The sequence below is a fragment of the Cololabis saira genome, chromosome 6 (assembly GCF_033807715.1).
Source record: "Cololabis saira isolate AMF1-May2022 chromosome 6, fColSai1.1, whole genome shotgun sequence".
In the NCBI taxonomy this organism is placed as follows: domain Eukaryota; kingdom Metazoa; phylum Chordata; class Actinopteri; order Beloniformes; family Belonidae; genus Cololabis; species Cololabis saira.
In genome coordinates, this window is record NC_084592.1 from 26,816,357 (window position 1) to 26,836,524 (window position 20,168).

At 38.0% G+C, this 20,168-nt stretch overlaps 1 protein-coding gene across 1 annotated transcript; it reads left to right on the forward strand.

The window, feature by feature from the left end:
* Positions 1–422: 422 nt before the first annotated feature.
* On the forward strand, positions 423–18,870 carry pms1 (PMS1 homolog 1, mismatch repair system component). The gene is given in 14 exon segments (XM_061723859.1): positions 423–486; positions 2,417–2,563; positions 2,928–3,110; positions 3,391–3,493; positions 4,168–4,331; positions 8,999–9,115; positions 12,408–12,530; positions 12,664–12,747; positions 12,749–12,814; positions 12,941–13,758; positions 15,928–16,395; positions 16,535–16,665; positions 18,181–18,341; positions 18,430–18,870. Coding segments are annotated over 13 exon segments (2,751 nt in total). The 5' UTR covers positions 423–486; positions 2,417–2,431; the 3' UTR covers positions 18,631–18,870.
* Positions 18,871–20,168: the final 1,298 nt, after the last annotated feature.

A 20,168-nucleotide genomic window follows, 5' to 3' on the forward strand; every position in this document is an offset into this window, starting at 1 on the left:
TGCCTTACTGTTTTTGTTATTATTATTTTTTATGTTTACCTTATTGTTTGTGTGTACGTCTCTTGTTCATGAAACCTCCCGAAACATGTTCTATTTTCTTATATCGTATTGTATTTCCTCCACAAGCAGAATGTTTATAAATTGTGTTCAATTAAAAAAGACATAGGGAATTATTTCCTCAGTTTGGTCTCACAGGCGTCCCCTTCACTCAAAGCAGGTGGCTGTGATCATCTTTGGATTACATGTATTTTGGCGGAATACAGCCAGATATTGTGTTCGGGTTTATCATGGCAATTTTAAAAAGCCGGGTTTTCTACAATTTCTGCACAGGTTTACCTGTCAGTCCAAGTTTAGGGTATATTATTCTATATAAGCCCCGCCCCTGCGCCAGCTTCAACCAATCAGCGTGTAGTTCAGGGGGCGGGAATCCAACTGTTTCCGGCGTCTGGTTCGTGCTGTTGTTGTTGTGAAAGATTCATCTAACAGGTACATCTAACATATTAGTTCAATATCTGTTTGAAGTATTGCTACGTAAATGTACTCATAAACATAATTAATAATGGTAACGAACGGGTCCAAGAAGTCCAAGACTACTGTACAGTAGTTAGCTAACGATGATAAACGAAAAGTATCGTTAGGTAATCCTATGTTTCAGTCAAATAGTATTTGACTGGGACAGGTGTCGGATAAATTGCAATAATGCAAACTTCCTAATACTCATGTGTCAGTTCGTTGGTTTTTGTCTTGTTTTTGTTTTTTTTTTACCACCGACAGCAACTGCATTCAGTTTTTTATCATTTATTTGTTTATTACCTTCCACTTTTTGGAGTGTTGTATTCTGACATTTCTTGTCCCTGCTTTTTGACAGAGGTGTCAAAAGTATTCACATTCATTACTCAGGTAGAATCAAGTTTTTTACTCAAGTAAAAGTATAAAAGTACTGGTTTCAAAACTACTTAAAGTATAAAAGTAAAAGTAATGTAAGGGGGAAAAGCCATTAAGGACAAAAGCCATTGAAAATGAATGCATCTTAGTATAATGCAAATATATTATAGAACCATATATGTGTACTATTGAGCATTAACATGTGTTTTAGAGAGCAGGAGATATGATGACTAGTTGCCTATAAGTATTGTAATGGTGCGAAAAGTCAAACTTCAGAGGCGTGTTATCATTTATCCTAACCTTTATTGGAATGTACATCCAAGTTTAGTTGCAGGAATCTGAGGGAACGGATGTAAGAACAAAACTGGACAAGAACATCTGAAACAACCACAACCAAATTCACTCTATCCGGATGGAGCAATTTAACTGGATAGTTTTTTTTTTTTAAAGGCCGAAATGAAATAGAGTAACGAGGCTGTTTTTAAAATGTAAGGAGTAAAAAGTACAGATAATTGCTGAAAATGTAAGGAGTAAAAGTAAAAATTCGTCTGAAAAAGAATTACTCCAGTGAAGTATAGATAACCAAAATTTCTACTTAAGTAAGGTAACAAAGTATTTGTACTTCGTTACTTGACACCTCTGCTTTTTGATGATAGCTGGGATGTGACCCAGCTATCGATCTGAAGTCTTTGGCATAAGACTGAATGATACTCTGATGATGAGCCACTGATCTCATGTGTGTGATCCACTCCATGCCATCATGTTACTTTTCTACCAAAGTGCAGAGTTAGAATGTGCATTATTTATATCCCCTTATGGATTTAGTGGAATACAAAATAGCATTGATAATGTACAAAATGTTCAACAGATTGTTACCTAGTAAAATTGTAAGCATGTTTAAAATAAGGGTAAGTAGATATAAGCTTCGAGGGAAACATATGATTGAAAAACCAAAGTCTAGGAATAAAATTAAAGATCAATGTATTACTGTAAGGGGTGTAAAAATTATGAAAAATTGAATATGTGCCAGTCGATTCATGCATTCAAACGTTTGTTTAAGTTTAATGTGTTTAAAAAATATGAGGGATCCAGTAGATGATACTATTACGGAATTATGTTCAGGATTGTGTAAACAATATGATTTTTTTGTATGATGTTTTGTATGTTGCGATCTGAATAAGTTGATCATGTGAGAAGGGTAGGCGTAAATACGCAATAGCTTCAGCCTATTCCTTTTCGGTTAGGTCTCTTTATTATGTGAACCAATGCTTTCTGTTGGTGTCTAAATTCTGAATGACCTGGCCGAAATAAATATATTTTCATACATTCATATAGACAGACAACATTCGCTCCTTTGTACAGTTTGGACTATTGACGGAAGCTGGCATACCCATGCAAGCATGGGGAGCACATGCAAACTCCACACAGAGATTCTTGCTGTGCGTTGAACCAGGAACTTTCTTGCTGTAAGGCAACAGTGCTAATCACCATGACAACGTAGTTAAAACTACCTTTTTTTTTATCCTTCCAGCAGATATCTGGAGTCATGAAGCAGCTCCCACCAGAAACTGCACGACTCCTGTCCAGCTCCCAGGTCATCACTTCTGTGGTGAATGTTGTGAAAGAACTTATTGAGAATTCCCTGGATGCTGGAGCTTCAAGCATTGACGTGAAACTGGTATAGTGCTTTTATTTAACTATTTTCTGTTTCTTGTGCCAGAGTTACAGTGAGGATTCTGTGCCAAATCTGTACCAAAGTCAGTTAGTGGTTTTTTTCTTTTATGTTTAGCTTTTTTTCATTTTTAGCTTTGGCATTTATGGACGGGCTAAAGTAATCAGTAGAACATCTAAATGAAGGTGGCATGAAATAGCACTTTGTTTGAAATATTCTTTTGAAGAAAAAGTGCAGCAGACACCATTAATGTTTCTGTTGTTATTGTTGTTGCTGTTGCTGCTTGTTTTGTTTTTTACAACTCTGTACATACTTGCATTTCACTTCCTGCACTGGGCGTCAACGGTATGTGTTGAATTTCACGTTTAAGGATAACTATGGTTTGGATCGTATAGAAGTACGCGACAATGGCCATGGAATCAAAGCTGGAGATACTCCTGTGATGGCTGTAAGACATTTCACCTCAAAGATCTGTAGCCATGAAGATTTAGAGCAGCTGGAAACATATGGCTTCAGGGGGGAGGCACTGGGCTCCGTCTGCGCTGTGGCTGAGGTGAGAACCATTTAACAGCTGGAGTTATTACATCATTCTCACATCAAAAAGACAAAAGAGGCAAATTGGAATTATGAACAGATGTTTCACATTATCGCGATATGGAAGAGAAAAGAGTAATCTCACTCATAATACTGCATATGTGAACATGTATAATTGTCTTTTAAATTACACGTCTTTGATTTTCAAATATGGATACGATTAGTTATTGAATATGGATGTGGATGTGACTAACTGCTGAGTTTATTTGTACCTCATATGTTCTGGTCTTTTTCCTCAGGTGGCTGTTACCACGAAGACGGAGGAAGATGACATCAGCACCCAGTACATGCTGGACCTCACAGGGAAAATAGTTTCACAGAAGCCGTCTCACCTAGGTCAAGGCAAGGGACTTATAATCAAATATGTTTTGCAACAAAAGGAGGGAATGCTTTGAGGGGATTAATTTATGCGTCTCAAGTGTCACATTATCCTGTCACTTTGTTTAGGAATGCATAAGTCAAAATGATGTCTTTTGATGAGCTGTCCAAATCTGAAGGATACTTTGACATCACAAACTCAAATCAGAGTAGAATTATACAAATTAAATATCTTGAATTCTTCCCAAATTCACATCATGCTGCATTTGTCTTACCTCGGAAGTGGGTGGCGTAAAACTTGAACACTTATTTCAAATGAGGCTCTCTCCAAACGAACAGAGTTGATTGAAGTTGTGTGTGACTCCCCTCTCTGAAATTGTTTTGAACAGAGCTGCAAAGGTATGGTTGAAAACGGAGCTGTTACACTATAACCTTGAGGTCACAAAGGTTTCTTTAAAGAGAAAAAAGAAAGAGATTCTGTCCTTAACACATTGAAATTTGTACCCACTTCCACAGCTCAAACAAGTAGAATATAGTAAGTAATATTAACTGCAGACCGAATGGTTGAATGTGTAAGAGAACCGAGATAATGTTCATCTCCATCAATAAATAGTATTTTAGCCCTTAAGTTCTTAAACAGATCAGCTCAGCTTGTTGTAGGAAAACATGTATTATTTTAAAATATGTGTGTTTTCCAGGTACATCAGTGAGTGTGATGAAGCTTTTCAAGAACCTTCCAGTGAGAAGACAGTACTACTCCTCCACAAAGAAGTGCAAGGATGAACTGAAGAAAATGCAGGACCTGCTGATGGCTTACGCCATTTTAAAACCTGAGCTGAGGCTAATGCTAGTTCACAATAAGGTCAGTAACTCTTGTCACGTTTTACATTTAACCACGAGCGGTGGAAAAGGTGCATTATTTCAAAGCGTTGTATGCATAAGGATTTCCAAACTGAATAGATGCTGGTTTCTAATTGTGTAATTTATGAACCAACATCATACTAATCTCATCTTGGCTTTAAAGGAGGCTGTTTGTAGAACTTGATTAAGGGTTAAGACTGTGTAGTTCTCCATGTCTTTATTGTGAAAACACTTTGCACAAGTCAAGATGCTATTATGCATATGAAGACACGTGCAGCTCCAAACTTGGGATACCCGCCTTCTCTGAGACAGTCTGAGACAGTGGAGTATTTTTTCAATTTAGGATCTCAGCAATTATATTCAAACTTCAATTAAAAGCGCAAAGGACCATAAGACCATTAAGACCATATTTAATGGTACTTAGTGTGATGCAGCATTTACTCCAACCACTAGATGTCCTCATTATATTTCAGACTGTTGTGTCTGCATCACTGCCTGAAAGTCTCCTGCACTTTTTGTCTGTAAATCTTATGGTTGTCATATGTGCAGCAACTGCAAAGTCTGTTCAAAGCAGCAACGCATGCTTGTACTGGGTTAGTCAGACCACACAAAAACAAGGCCAAATTAAAACAATAAAGGGGGAAAAATGACAAGTATATTTAAAAAAAATAGGGTTAAAAATTGGAGAAAATGTAACTAATACTTTATCCTTTGACATGTAGGAAAGCACTGATCTGTCAGATTAGTGGAAAAGTATGGCTTTTCTTACTATAAACAAAAAAATCATTGATTCTGAAGTTTATAAGTTATCAGAAATTAAAAAAAAATTATCAGTCTAGTCACTTATACAGTATCTCTAGCTTCTGTTAGTAATTATAATTCATAATATTTATAATAATATTATTATTATTATTGTTGTTGTTATTATTATTATTATTATTATTATTATTATTATTATTATATTATTATTGTTGTTGTTATTATTAATAAAAGATGGCTTGTATCCACCGATATTCAATCAGTAACAGAAAAATAAGCATTCAGCAACAAGAATGGAAAAGGCCAAAGTATAAAGCAATCACAGCCTCACTTTTCCACCCAATTACCCAGCCCACGTTTATCTCATAAAAACTTATCATGAAAATGAATATTGAGATGTCCACTGAATTATTAATCGAAGACCTTTTGGAAAGTGGAAATTGTCCCGGGTCTCCTGCTGTTTTTGTTGTCAGTGCTAACGCGAGTCAGTGAACTGTGAAATTGTTGTGGTGATGGAAAATATTCATTGTAGAGGCACTTTAGAAAACAACGACTAAAAGCTTTTGTGAGGCAAATGAAGGACAGAGCGGCTAAGCTGATAACGGGAAGTTTCTCTGTTGGATGGAAGAAAACACTGCAAGGTTGCTGAGCATTTGCTGTCTGGATCCAACAAAATTTAAAATTAGCCTCCTTTTTCTTTTTTTTTTTTTCAAATAAGCTTGAAGAAATGTATATAATAAACACATATATCTATCAAAGTAATATTTATTTGACATTCTTTAGACTTGGACCAGTATTGATAGTATTGATATGATTGATACCCTCCAACATCTGACATTAACTTGCTCACAGAAACCTGTATTTCGACTGCATCGTTGGACTATTTTTATATCATTTCAATAGAGATTCAGTGTGTGCAGTGTCAACACAATAGTTATTATAAGCCCAGCCTCACACATGAAAGGTGATGCTTTTTCAAAATTTCTTTTGTACAATTAATGTGATGTTAAATTGATTCTGATCTGAAGCTAATGGCAGAGACGAGAAGAACTGAGATTGAGTTGGGCTTTAGATAACTTGCATAACAAAGACTCATCAGTATCTTCCGGACTGATAATCATGTTTCCAAAGAAAAAGAAATCCCTCTACCTTTGGGAGGTAAAGTTTTGATGCTGTAAATGTCATGGATATACAATACAGAAGCACTGAGATAACCTCATGTACCGTGTGAGGACTGACAGACTCATAAACAATTAAAACAAAAAAATGGCAACAGGTATGGCTCTGTGTGTCACTAATAATGTTATTTTAGTCTAAATTATAGGGAGTAAACTTTTCTATTGCTCCCTTTTCCAGTCTCTAGTAAAAGTATGTAGTCTGGGCAGTCTAAATTACTAAACCGTTATTAGCGAATGGAAACAAATAGCTGCTTATTTGTTGGAAGAAGTACTTGACAACAGACGTTTGGATAAACATAGTCCTGTTAAAAAGTCAGTTACCCCTTCTTTAATTTGAAGACTTTATATATCAAGACAATTGAAAAAAAAAAAATTTTTATTTATCCTTTATTTAACCAGGAAGTCCCTTGAGATTAAAATGTATTTTTCAAGGGAGACCTGGCCAAGATAGCACACCATTACAGAGTTACAAAAATTATTTTAAAAAACACGTTAAAAACAGACAAAGAACAACAGACACATACAACAAAATCCAGTTCAGAAATAGCAATTGCACTCTTCAGTTACACAATTTTTTATCAGAGCTTTGAACTCTCCCAGGGAGACCGAATCATTAAGCTGTAATGTGTTCTGAAGATTGTTCCACGACCAGGGTGCAAAATAGAGAAAGCTGCTCTACCAAGCTCTGTGCAAATCCGTGGTACCTGGTAGAGCAGCCATCTAGTGGAACGAAGATTATAACAGCTGTTGGTGAGTGATAGGAGATTACACAGATATGAAGGAAATTTACCCAATATGGCTTTGTACATAAAAACATAGCAATGCTGCTTCCTCCTTAGGCTTAATGAAGGCCAGGAAATCAAATCATAAAGTACACAGTGATGTGTATGGGACAATGAGTTGGATATAAAACCTAAAGCACAGAGTCTAGGGAGCGAAGCATCTGATCCTCTGTGGCCTCAGGTGAATAATTCATTACATATTAAAAGGTAATTTAAAAAAGAGACCAAGAAAAATGCAAAAAACAAAGCTTGAAAAAGTAAATATCCTTCAAGAATCAACAACTTTTAGGTATTTATGTCCAAATATTTCAAACCTTTCTAAATTAAGAGAAAGGGTTACTAACTTTTGAGCATAACTATAGCCAACATGCATACTAAAAAAATGCATAATTACTTAACTGCATTAGTTTTTATCATTTATTTATGATCTAAATCTAGTTGGGTCTGTAAAGGATATGTATCATAAAGATGTGTATAATGTGCATGAAATCAACAGGGTGGTACATTTATAAAATGAAAAATGAGCAACACGCTGATGAGCGCTGCAACATGAACATACCTGCACCTCTAAGCTAGAGACTGACCACAACACATCCAGCCATGTGAAGAATGATCCCCAGGAAACTGGCATAAAGAAAAGACTTCATAAGAGCAAGCACAGAAGGTTAAAAGCATTTATAATCTTTAAAAATAGAAAGATTAGAGTAGGCTTTGATAAAAAGATATTAGAAAGCTGTATCAGGCAAGGAACAAGCTTTTTTTTTTGCGCAGATAAAACTGACATTAGTCTGCAAACAAACGTCAGGATGGGATAAAAAGTAGGTTTGTAACTACTTGTGATCCGAAGCTACAACATCAGCAGTCCAATGCAGCACTGCTGATGGGGCTCCACACTACTGATAAATAATGATTGAAAACACTTTGTGAAAGCAACTCCAGAGTTTTTGAAGGTAAAGCAGAGGGATGGAGCTGATCGAGCTGCTTTCCACTTGCTGAACTAAAGGCATAAGGAGATACTAATGAAAGCCAACAAAAGGTTGACTGAAGCACCGCAAACAAGGAAGCCGATTATCTCCTTGGTGTTGCAGATTCCAGACGTGAAGCCATCATTGCCTGTAGAGTACATTTGAGTGAAGTGGTAAAAATTAACTTTTTAGTCATTCCTCTGTTAAATTTTCCATTCGAGAATTCCTAAACATCCAGTTTGTATGTGAATACTCTGAAATCAAACTTGAGAATCAGCGCTGTCTTCGACATACAACCGTAGCTCTGATAGGTTTTGATAGACATCTAATGTAACAGCAGTCGTATTGTCCAGATATTGACGGATCCAAATGATCAAGTTGTTTGGGTTTTTTTTTTGCTACATGTAATTAGTTGAGTTATGCATTCTTTATCATATGTATTGTACAGGTGCATTAAAATCCATTAGTGTTGGTCCATTAATAAAGATAATTTTGCACTTAGACATTTTCACACTCTCCTTCCACAGCAAACAGTAAAACACGCTGAATATGCCAGACTGCCCACTGTAATGACTGATGGAGTAAATTGCTGAACACGCTGCAAAAGTGACCCCAGAAACAGTCAGAGAAGGGTGGTGAAACTATTCCGCATAATCAATGTACACTTTCTCCCTGTCCTTTTGTTTCCAACTCAACTGACTTGTGTTTAAAAGTGTTTAAAAATGTCTTCAGGAGTTGTTTACTGGACTTATGTAGGTACACGTGTTGTGTGTCTAATATCGGGGACATGTCCTGCAACAGTGAACTCAACACTCCAGATACTGTATATTTACTAGTTGACACAAACTATACTCAAATTACTTGGGCTATTTCTATCTTAGCCATTATGACTTTAAATATTTAAGGATTATGGCTTAAGTTGATTCTTAATTCTTTAAAGTGAGATGAATCCTGAGTTCTTTGGTGAACTCTTTATTTTTCCAGGTGGTGCTTTGGCAGAAGGCCAGGGCTGCTGATACCAGAAGTGTGCTCCTCGCCACCCTGGGCTCCACTACTGTTGCTAACCTGCTCCCATGTCACCAGCGCCAGGAGCAGCTGGAGGTTAGTGGAGATGGAAGATGTTCCAACTTTTCTCTCTTTTTTTTCTAGACAGAAAAGCAAGCTGAGAATGTGTAAAGGTTCATTACCCACTTTACTTTTACACATTTGCAGATTTACAAATCGGATTAAAGTTATAATATGTAATTTTTAGGGTGATTCACTGGCAGAAATGCTATAAAAACTGTAATTTTATTAGGGCACAACTGAATGCTTTAGGTGAAAATGTGAAATTATAGATGAAAATTGGCATATGACTTTGTATACTTGTGATGTATACAAATATGTGTAGAAATTGGATGATTTTTGCATTTTAGGATATTATGCAAGTTGATTGCAGTGATTACAAATTTTCAATATATTCTGTAGCCCTGGTACATTTTCATTATTGTAGAGCAATCAAGTTACATCCAAGGAATGGCACAGGTCACACTCTTTACTTCTACCTATAGGGTTTTTTTTTTTTTTTTTAGTCCAGTATAACCTTTGTTAAAAATAAAAAAATTGCTCAGTTGAGCAGTCACCTTTTAATGTACTTAATACTATAGTGTGATTATGGAACGGGCCACTATGGCATTTCTTCTCCAGATTCCCCCTAGTCCTTGTGAAAACTTATTGACATTAAAATTATCTGAATGTAAAAGGAAAAAAATAGTCATAATAGTATTTTAAATGGTGATGAATGGGGATTAATTTGATTTAATTAACTATATATATATATATATATATATATATATAATATGAAAATCACATGTATGTGTGTATAAGTTACTGCATGTAATACTATGAGAAGATGGATAACTTGCAGAGTAAATGTGAGCGTGCACGTTATACATGACTGTGAGCTCATAACTTCATTTTGAACGCCTGGTCTTAAGCCAGCAAATGTGGTCAGTTGGTGGATGGCCAACTATTTCTTTGCCCTTTTCTCCCGAGTTCTTTCCTGATGAAGAGTGAGTGATTTTTTTGTTAGCTAAGCTTTACTGTGCTGATGGTAATTGAATTACTGTCAAGCTGTAACTTTCTGCTTGGTCACGGTAGGTGTCATGTGGTTCCTACCTGCTGTCAGGCTCCCAACTAATTTAGTCCGACAGATATAGAGCAGCCCTTTTCACCCTGTTTCTCTCTCATTTTTCCCTTTGTTGTTGTTATTTTGCTACTTGGTGCCCAGTTATGAGAACAACCTTTCACCTTTTCCTCTTACTCCCTGTAGTAATGAAAGTGAACTTTTCTCCTTCAAGTCCCCAAGAACAAAGCACAGCGATCAAGAGAACCAGGTTGACAATTTCAGCAAGTCTTGGAGCGCTGCACTCGCTCTCCCTTTGCGGAACAAAATCTGACACTTTTTTTCTTTCTTTTTTTGGCAGCTTGACTACATATAGCCAGAGACCTTCAGGGCCAGAGGTGCCATTCGTACTCTCATAAAGTGACCCTAATGAGCAGAAATTGAGAGAAGCATGTGTGCCCTGACCTGAAACAGCGGCCTATTTATTAACTTCATTGCTGTGCGTTGCTGCTCATAATGAGCCCTAGGCCATGTGGAAAAACGCATAGCTGTTAACTGCTTTTAATCTGTAGAACATTAATAGCTTTCTGTAATTTCTTACTAGCTCACAATCATAATGAAGTTTTAAGTACAGCTGTTTGGATTCATGTTGAGTCATCAATTTTAGCTCACGAGAAGTCCTTGGTGCACGGCTCCAGTTGAACGGTCGTCATGGGTGATTTTAATCGAATAATGCTGGGCATGCTCAGAGTAAAACACACATCTACGAGGTAACGACTGCAGTGTCACATCGCCTGCCTGTCTTTTTCTCATTGCGGTTTTCTCACAAAATAAATCTTAACAATTAGAAATGTTAATTGGGAAATGGTTAAACAAATGTATTCCTGCCATATACCAATTACTTATCCTTCAACATTGCATGTTTTATGCAGAGGATTTTCTGACCCTTTCAAGTTTTCCACATATTATGACTCAATTATTTTAAAATGGATTCAATTTATTTTTCCTCCTCCAGTCCACACAGAGCACTCAGGATGACATAGCCAAAACCATTGAGCTATAAATTCATCAAAAATGAAATATTCCATCTGCATAATTATCGAGACCTTTTAATGAGCACTTTGCTGCCAAAGGTGATTTTACAATGACAACCTCAGGTCTATAGGGGAGTGATTGTCCAAACTTGGCATACTGTTAAATTATTATTATTATTATTATTTTTAAGTTTCTCCTATTCTTGGCAGAGTTGTTTGCGCTTAACCAGTTTGCAAGCATTGGCACAGCCATTTCCAGAATTTTCCACTGATGCTTTACTGGATTCAGGTCACTCTTGGCCAGAGATTTTCTGAAGCTGCTGCTGTTTTGTTGTCTTGTTGAAATATAAACCTTTATGACTTGCGTGTGGTGCATGGCTTTCCAGGAAAGGGCCTAACTCTGAATTTTTCTATAGTTTTCATCTATCCTTCTTCAAACACCAGTGTCAGAAAAAACATCCCATCAGAATGATGCTGCCATCACTTTGCATGAGTGGATAATAATGATGTGATGCTTAGTTTCTGGTTTCCTCTATCAACACTGTAACCCTGGGAATTGTGGACTAAAAGTTTAGTTTATAGTTTTATTCTTTTTCTTTCTTTTTTTTTTTTCAATATCTCAAATTTCCACCCTGTGATGTGCGTTTTGGAGAAGAATAGCATTTTTTCTGCAATAAAATATCTTTTAGGGCAGGAAAGACTGTTTAGCTGAGTTGTGCACTGACGATGGTCTTTTCTTCCATCGAAACAAAGAAACTGGATCTCATTCATAGTCAAACCGGCTTGTTGGTTACTCATCTAACCAAGAGCCGCCCTCCTTTTATTACCTAGTTTTGCAGCCAGGTCAGCAGCAGGAAGCCTGCTGGTAGATCCAAACTTCTTCCATTGCACAATGATGGAGACCGCTGTGCTTTTGACCACGTTAAATGCCACAGGAATGCTCTTGTAGCGTTGCTCAGACCTGTGCCTTGGCACAGTACTGCCTCATAGGTCTACAGCATTTATTTATTTTAACCACATAGCCTTGGTTTTACTAAGACTTACATCATCAACCGTGAGACCTTTTTATATAGACAGGTGTGTGCCTTTTTATTTAATGGCAATAAACATGATGTAATGTTGGTTAACAATACTTTTTTTTAAGGCAAATTTATTTTCAATAAAAGCGCAATTAGCCATGCAACATATGACTTAGTCTGATGTTTGTTTACTGCATACTTTGTCTTGGTTTATCAATGTCATTATTATCTTTTAGATTACTTTAGATGGCTTTTTTCCAAAGCCTGGAGCTGACCTCTGCTCTACAAGCTCATCTACCCCTGACAAAACATTTATATTTGTCAATAACCGGCCAGTCCATCAAAAGGAGATAATGAAGGTAAGATGTAATTCCGGATAATTTAATTCAACAATGTATATTCAGTCATTGATTTTCTTGTTTTGACATCATTCTTGTTTTGTTTTTTCTCTTGCAAACTTTATCCTGGGACAAACATGTGACTGATCATTAGCTGTTGCGCCAACACTTCTCTGCTCAGTACTCGGACGACGCAGCCAGAAATCGATATCCCACCCTTGTGCTGAAAATCACAGTCTCACAGTCCCAGTTCTGTGGATGTAAATCTAACGCCGGACAAGACACAGGTTCTTCTTCATGACAAGGTAGCTGAAAAAAATTTAAAATATTTGTATTATGTTGTGAATTTGGTGAGACTGAGGATGTGATTTAGTAATATTTATGAGTCATCAGGTTTTTATTTTTTCATGAATCTGTTGTTTGATATTTAGGAGGCTGTGTTGACTGCAGTAGAGGCATTGCTGGTTTCTCTGTACGGGTTTCGGCCTACCGCTGACCTCCCAGCTGAGAAGCCGCCGAGCCATGACACAATTCCATCACCATCTGGTCCTTTGCAGACCGATGTTTTACCTGTGGAAAAAGAGGGAAACAAAGACAGGCATACCAGTCTCACCAGCTTTAATGGCATTTCACCTGCTGACAAAACTCTATCAGCTGCAAGCACTGATGCTTTACTTGATCGTCAGCCCTCGAACTGTAGCTCTTCATCGTCTATAGCAGATGACTGGATAGTCAACCAGATCCCAGTTGAGCTCCACTCGAACTTTTCCCTGTATGATGATGAAATGGATAAAAGGTGCACTCATGATACAGAAACCGGTACAGGGAGCAAATCTCCGGAGAATCTTGCAGACAATGAAGTATCAGCTTCAGAAGCCAGTAAAGATCAGATATCAGCTGAGGACTGGAGTCGGGGGACAGTTCTGACCGACCCTACAACAGGAGAACCTCTGCAGCCCATCATAATTCACCAGCCCACGAAGCACAGTCATTCTGATTCTGACGAGGCAAAAAGTCAGAGCGGCTCAGGCAAAAAGATGTTCAACGCAATAACGGAGAAACGAGCTGCCCTGACAGCCTACGACATGATCTGCAATCGTGCCATGAGGGCTCCGCTGACTCCTGCTGCCCTGTTTGAGAAAGAGGCCAGAGCTGAGGTCCTTAGGGAGAGCCCCAATGCCAGCCTGCAGGATATCAGCATCTCTGTTAACGAGAGGTGGAAAAATCTGGGGGAGGAAGAGCGTAAGAAGTGAGTTTCCAGACCTTTACCTTTTCTGAGTAGTTGTTTCCATCTCTTGTTATTTGCGAGGACCAGAGAGGGGGAAATTCTGACCTGTCATTTGCATGTGATAAACCTGTGCTGGAAATTTTATTGACATGAGCTGCGTTTCTAATTTCCAACCTGTGGCTATGAAATGTCCTCTGTCCTGAGAATCAATCTCCCAGTTGTGACAAATGTTATTTAACATGTATTAATCCCATGAGATTCTATTAATTTCCCACTTTTGGAAAACTGCGCTTGCATAGGCAATATCAGTAAAACAGTTGAACAGGCAAAGACAGATGAGACACAGGTGGAAGGAAGTATTTGTGTTTAGAGGAGGCTTTCCGGGAGATAAAGGATTTAGATGAATCAAGGTAAAATGAGTCGGAATAATTATTATTAGTAAAACAAGATCATGTGATTATGGAGGTGGCAAGTTCAAGTTGTGGATCTGCAGTTAGTATTTCTGATCCTGCCTTTATGCAACACTGCAGTGAATTCGAAATAAAACAGTCAAGATGTGATTAATCTTTAGCCTTTCAGCTTTAATTTGAGAGGTTTCACAAAAAATATGGCATTTACCATTTAGGATTTACAGCTATGTTAAGCAAAGTACCTTCAATTTCAGGAGCCAAAAAGAACATGTACATATTGATATAATTTTAGATACAACTGTAGTCTTTTCATTCTTGGATGGTTTGCCAGACCGCAGCCACCTTCAGCTGCTGCTTATTTGTGGCTCTTTCTGCCTTCAGTTTTGCCTTCAGCAACTGAAAAGCTGGGTCTTTTTGGCTGCAATTGGGCTACTGAATTGACCGTCAAATAATATCTGTTTCCACCACAGACTGAATTGAACCGGACCCACCTACCAGCTTCAGAGTATTCTTGATTTTTGTTGATGTTGTGAAGTGGTTTTTCTCCATCAAGGAAAGGATTTTGTGATCAGCCACTTTAGATGTTACAATTTGATCACCAGTGCTTGCTTTCCTTTTTTTTTTTTTTTTTTTTTAAGAATTACCTGATTATTGTTATTGCTCCAGCTAAGGTTTTTGCTATCTGTATCATAGATCTATGGTTTTGTTGTCAACCTAATGATGCTTTTCTTCACTTGCATTGAGATTTGCTTAGACTTCATTTAGTAGCTCCAGTTAAACAACTTCCAAAAACCAGCTCAATAACTGATATCACCTTCAAACCTTTTAAACCTCCTGAAGTAACAAAAGAGGAGGAATGGAGTTCAGTCAATTGTTGAGACTTGAGCCTCGAAAAATTGTTCTTCACTAAAAATGGCCTAAATTCCTAAATGCTATATTTTTGTGAAATCTACCCTATGTCAGCATCTTCATTGCTATGTGTCAAATCTATTGTAGTATAAAGGAAAAATCATAAAAATGTCTCTTATTGTCCGAATTCTTCTGGATCTAATTGTAAGTACACTGAGAGCTTATTAAAATGGATTTCAGCAGGTGAGAAGTGCGCAAACCAAAACTTTTCTTCAAAAATGTTCTTGGCAAAATAAATCTTGTCATGCCGTCATCAATAACTTTGAAATTGGCCAGATGTACAGGAACATGCTAGTACAAGAATAAGATGCTGCGCTTGTTGCTGATCTCTATCTGTGGAGCAACTCTGGAATAAAACCATTATGCTGTGCTGAAAGCATTTCAACCCAATTATGTGCTGCATGCCAATTTAAAGTAATTACAAGGTTGGAAAATGTGCATCAGCAGTATTTAGGGCCTGATGTAAGGTATGGAAAAAGACGTGCCTAGAATCCTGCATTGCTCTGCTGCTGTCTTATAGGAGGCAGCAAGGAGTTGGCTCTTTTTCACCAACCCAGTGAAGTGACACACTGTTTTGATTTTATAAGAGTTTATATTTTAAAACACTGAAATTGTATTCTTATGTAAGAACTTTGATTTTTATATAAGAATCTGAACTGCTGTGCCTAGACCAAACAAATGGAAACAAACAAAAACACAATAAAAGAGAAGGATGTTCAAGGATGCTGGTCATTGAGGAGTAGAATATGCAAACCTTCAGAATGTCTCCAGTGTGTTGCTGCTACGTTCCTCATGCTTTTTTATTTATTTGCACAAATATGGACCCTTTGTTATGCAAATCAGTGCATGCTAAGATTTTGTAATTCCGCAGGTACGAGGAAAAAGCAAAAAAACACCTGGAACACCATGGCGAGAGGACCAAGTTGGCCTCAGCAGAAGGCCCTGGGGAACCCGCTGGGAGCACCCTGAGGGGGCAAATACAGGGTCAGAAACGCAAGGCCCCGGCGTCCAACCAGCAGCTGCTTGATGAGCTCTTCACTGCACAGCCCCAAAAGAAGTTAAGAAACCCTGCGAGTAAGCCCTCGCAGCCCCTCCCGTGCAGTATAGCCGCTCTTCGCCTTCAGCTTCAGCGCCTCTCATCCCAGAGCAGCGCAGCGCCGCAGGGCCTCCGTCTTGTAAACCGGCTGGCCTCTCAGAGCGCCTGGGTCATTTTATGTGGTCAGAGGCTCATGTTGTTAAACCCATTTCGAGTGGAGGAGACCTTGCTGTTTAAGAGACTTCTAGAGAATAATATACTTCCAGCAGTGAGTCTGGAGAACCCTGTACAGTTAACAGATGGGTAATGTATCACTCAATTCTCAAAAAAACTAAACAAAATCAGTCTAGCCTCATCCAGTTTTTGTTGCATACATAATGATGATGCAACCTCATCAACACTGACATAATGTGTTAAAAATGCCTTTTCCTCTGTTTTGTAGAAGTCTTGGGGGAGCTGAATATACGAAGGCTTTGTGCAACATGGAGAAGCAAAACCCTGACCTGCATGGAGGGACCTTCTTTTCTGATTCCAGACTTGTGGCTAATGGGTTTAGAATCAAACTCACTCCAGGTATAAGACCAACAACACTTTGGACTGTGTTATTTTGTAAGAGGCAGTTCAACATGAGTTACATCCACTAAATGTGCATCTGTCAATTATGTAAAATGTCAAGTCTTTATTTTGTTACTCAACAATGTTCAGACACGTGTTTTAGCCCTTCACAGTCTCAAACGCAGAAATTCACCTGTCAGAAGTATAAACCGCTGCAGTCCCTGTAAGGGGGTTGCATGTAATTAACCCCATATTAGATTGGTTGTGAATGAAATAAAAACAGATTCTTGGCTTCACAATTTTATGCAGTTAAAAGATTTGTCAATTTTCCTGTTAAATAGTGACCAACTGATTATGATAACTTACTCAAACCTGCTGTTTAAGCATCAAAACACATTTCTTTACACAAGTTTGATGGGAAATTGCACTTAAGTAAATGTTTTTTTGTTTGTTTGTTTTTTTACCAATAACGCACCACATGTTAGTCCACTAATCTGGAAACTGTTAATAAAGTATAGTGAAGCTAATATAAAACCCCAATGACTCATGCAATATTATGAGTACAGTTATAGTTTTAATATTATAGTAAGCAAACTCATATTTGAGTAGAAAGTTCTTTGTTTTAAATGATCAGTTATAGTGAACATTGTGGTTTAACTGTAAGTCAAGAGTGAAGATTGGAATACTTTCTAAACATATTATACAAATAAAAGCTATGGCCTCCTTCAGCTGAACTTCTCCCAGCCTGTTCATCATTATTTTGACATTACTTCTGTTTGCTTGCACAGGGTGTACGTGTACTGTGAATGTTGGTTGTTTTTGTTGCTGAAATGGTTCACCTGGGTTGACATTGGCTCTCTGCCCAACAGCGTGGCCTTTCACAGTAGGTTTGTACCCCAGTGTGCAGGTGATGGGAATAGTTGCCCTTTAAGACATTTTCAGAATTTCATTTGGCACCGCCAGCCTCTGTGGGTGTGCATGAAGCTGTGTATGTAAGTCAGTTTGATTGCATAATATCTGCTGGATATCTTTTTTTTTTTCATCAGGATTGCGTGCTTTTTGCAAAATGTGCAATGAACGTGGTTTGAATCATAGTGTCAGTTTAAAATGGAAGGCAAAGCAAGTATCTAAATATTAAACGTACTAAAATTTCATACATAACTATTTTTTAACAGAATATATATCAAATTATCTGAACAATCAACACTTTCAATTGAAACACAACTATCGTAGGAGTATTGCAGTTTTTCTACAGCTTTACCATCAGAAGTTATGCTTTAGAAATATAAATTGTACATGATCTGCAGTATTTCCTCATGAATGGAGAAACTGACATTCTTCCACCCTACTAGACAACTTCCTTTCAGTCTTCTGGGGCTTCTATTAGTCATTTAACACTCCATTTGGCCCTTGGCTTGTTTGACTTGGTCATCAATCCAGCCGTAAACCACAGTATTTATTTATTATTCTTTCCTGGAGATAGTAGTAGTGTCTGGAGTGTATTAATCCTTATTTTCTGCTTGTTTTGGCCAGGCCTCATGTCAGCCGAGAGACATCTGGAAGTGACAGCGATGGCAAACTGTGTGCCTTTTCTCGGTGTGGAGGACCTCAGAGAGATCCTGACAGCAGTTCTTCACAGGAAGGCCTCGACTGTTAAAGACTGCCGGCCGCTTAAAGTTACAAACTACTTACAAGTGAGTGGCGTGGTGCATGGCACCACTATATTCTTTTGGTTTGTTTCAATAAATCTTTGATTTGTGACTCTCCCCCTCACCTCTACAGGGAGAGGCAGTTCGACTGGCCCGTCAGCTGCCTGCAAATTTATCTCGGGAAGACGTGGAGGAAACTCTCCGGCGGATGAAGCAGCAGCTGGGTGAGACCAACCGGACCTGCATCCACGGACGACCGTTTCTCCAACACCTAACGGATGTTCCCTCCACAGACAAGGAAGCAACATCTCTGTTCAGGTCTTTAGATTTGTAACGAATGAAAAAACTTTCTATCAACAGTATATTCAGCTCTTTTAGCGTCTATCATCATTTAAGATTCCCAATATGTTAACTTGATTGTTGTCTTGGATGATATTTAACTGTGTTGCAACCATGACATTAAAGAGGTATTTTGTTCATATTTTTGTAAAGATAATACAAATATAAAACAGAAAAGAAAACGGTGTCATCATTCCTGTGTGATTACAGAGATTTGGGGATTTCAAAAGAGCATGAACAAGCAAGGGTTATTTAAGTGTTGATGAAAGATGCCGGTTAGAGACCCTTGACTAGTCAGAAGGTCTTGATCATGAAAATAAGCTGGTAATGTTCATCCATTATCCACGATATATCAAGAAATCATCTTCTGGATTCATGTACATATATCTTGGCTTTCAAAATTACTACCAAATTAAAAAAATTCCAACTTCGCCTTGGCCACCTCAGTCTGCAGTCGGTCATTCAGATTAACAGTATCGTTCACCAGCCCTCTTGAAAGTCTACATAGTTTATTGATCCCCAGAAGAAGAAGAAAAAAAACGGAAAAACAAATTCTGCCAGTGGACTAAGATAAATATATATATATATATATATATATATATATATATATATACATATATATATATATATATATATATATACTGTATATTAGGGCTGTCAAAGTTATCCGTTAACGTCCTCTTAACGCCGTCAATTTTGTTTACGCACGATTAGCACCAGGATTAAAAAAAAAAAGTGCATTATATGATTTCTGGCTGTCGACGGCACCCGTAGCTTGAGGAAAAGTATGGTTGGCCTACTGCGTGAACTTTTTTGAAACGCGAGGAAAAATGGAGAATGAAAAGGGACTTTTGAACAGCAAGTTCACTTTCAAAAAGATGCCAGATGGTTCGCTGGACAGGACTAAAGTTATTTGCATGTTCTGTCGATTTGAAATGAAGTACCATCGAAGTACGTTGAGTCTCAAATACCACTTGCAAGCCAAAAACACGAACGATGCAGAGAGCGCCCCCCTCCTCGCCAAAAGCAGACAGTTACACACGCTGCTGTTACATATGCACTTTATTTGTTTGTAATTAATTTTTCGTATCACCCTATTTTGATCCCACTTGGGAGAAGGGGATTGTAGCAAGCTCGTTGCCACTGGGGCCGACCGACAGGACAGAGGACACAGGGTTTAGTGCAGGAACTCCTTTATTCAATCACCCCGCCACACGTGCACCAGCAGACCTCTTGCTGGTGTGCAGCCACTTCTTATGTAGCCAGGCAGGGTGGAGAGGTTGATTGGGCACAGGTGTGCCCAATCGGCTGAGTGGCTGCTCCTCCACCCTGCCACAGGGATATTTTTTGAGCCTTTTATTTTCTTCCATATGAGGTTAGACATAATTAGATGGAAAATGTAACTGACCAATGTACTTCTTGTACAATGTTTGTGATGCATATGGTTCATTATTTTACATTGATCTGCTTAAAAAAAAACAAGGAATCTTAAGTTAGTCTTTACAAGTGTAAAGTTGTGTTTGTATTTATGAA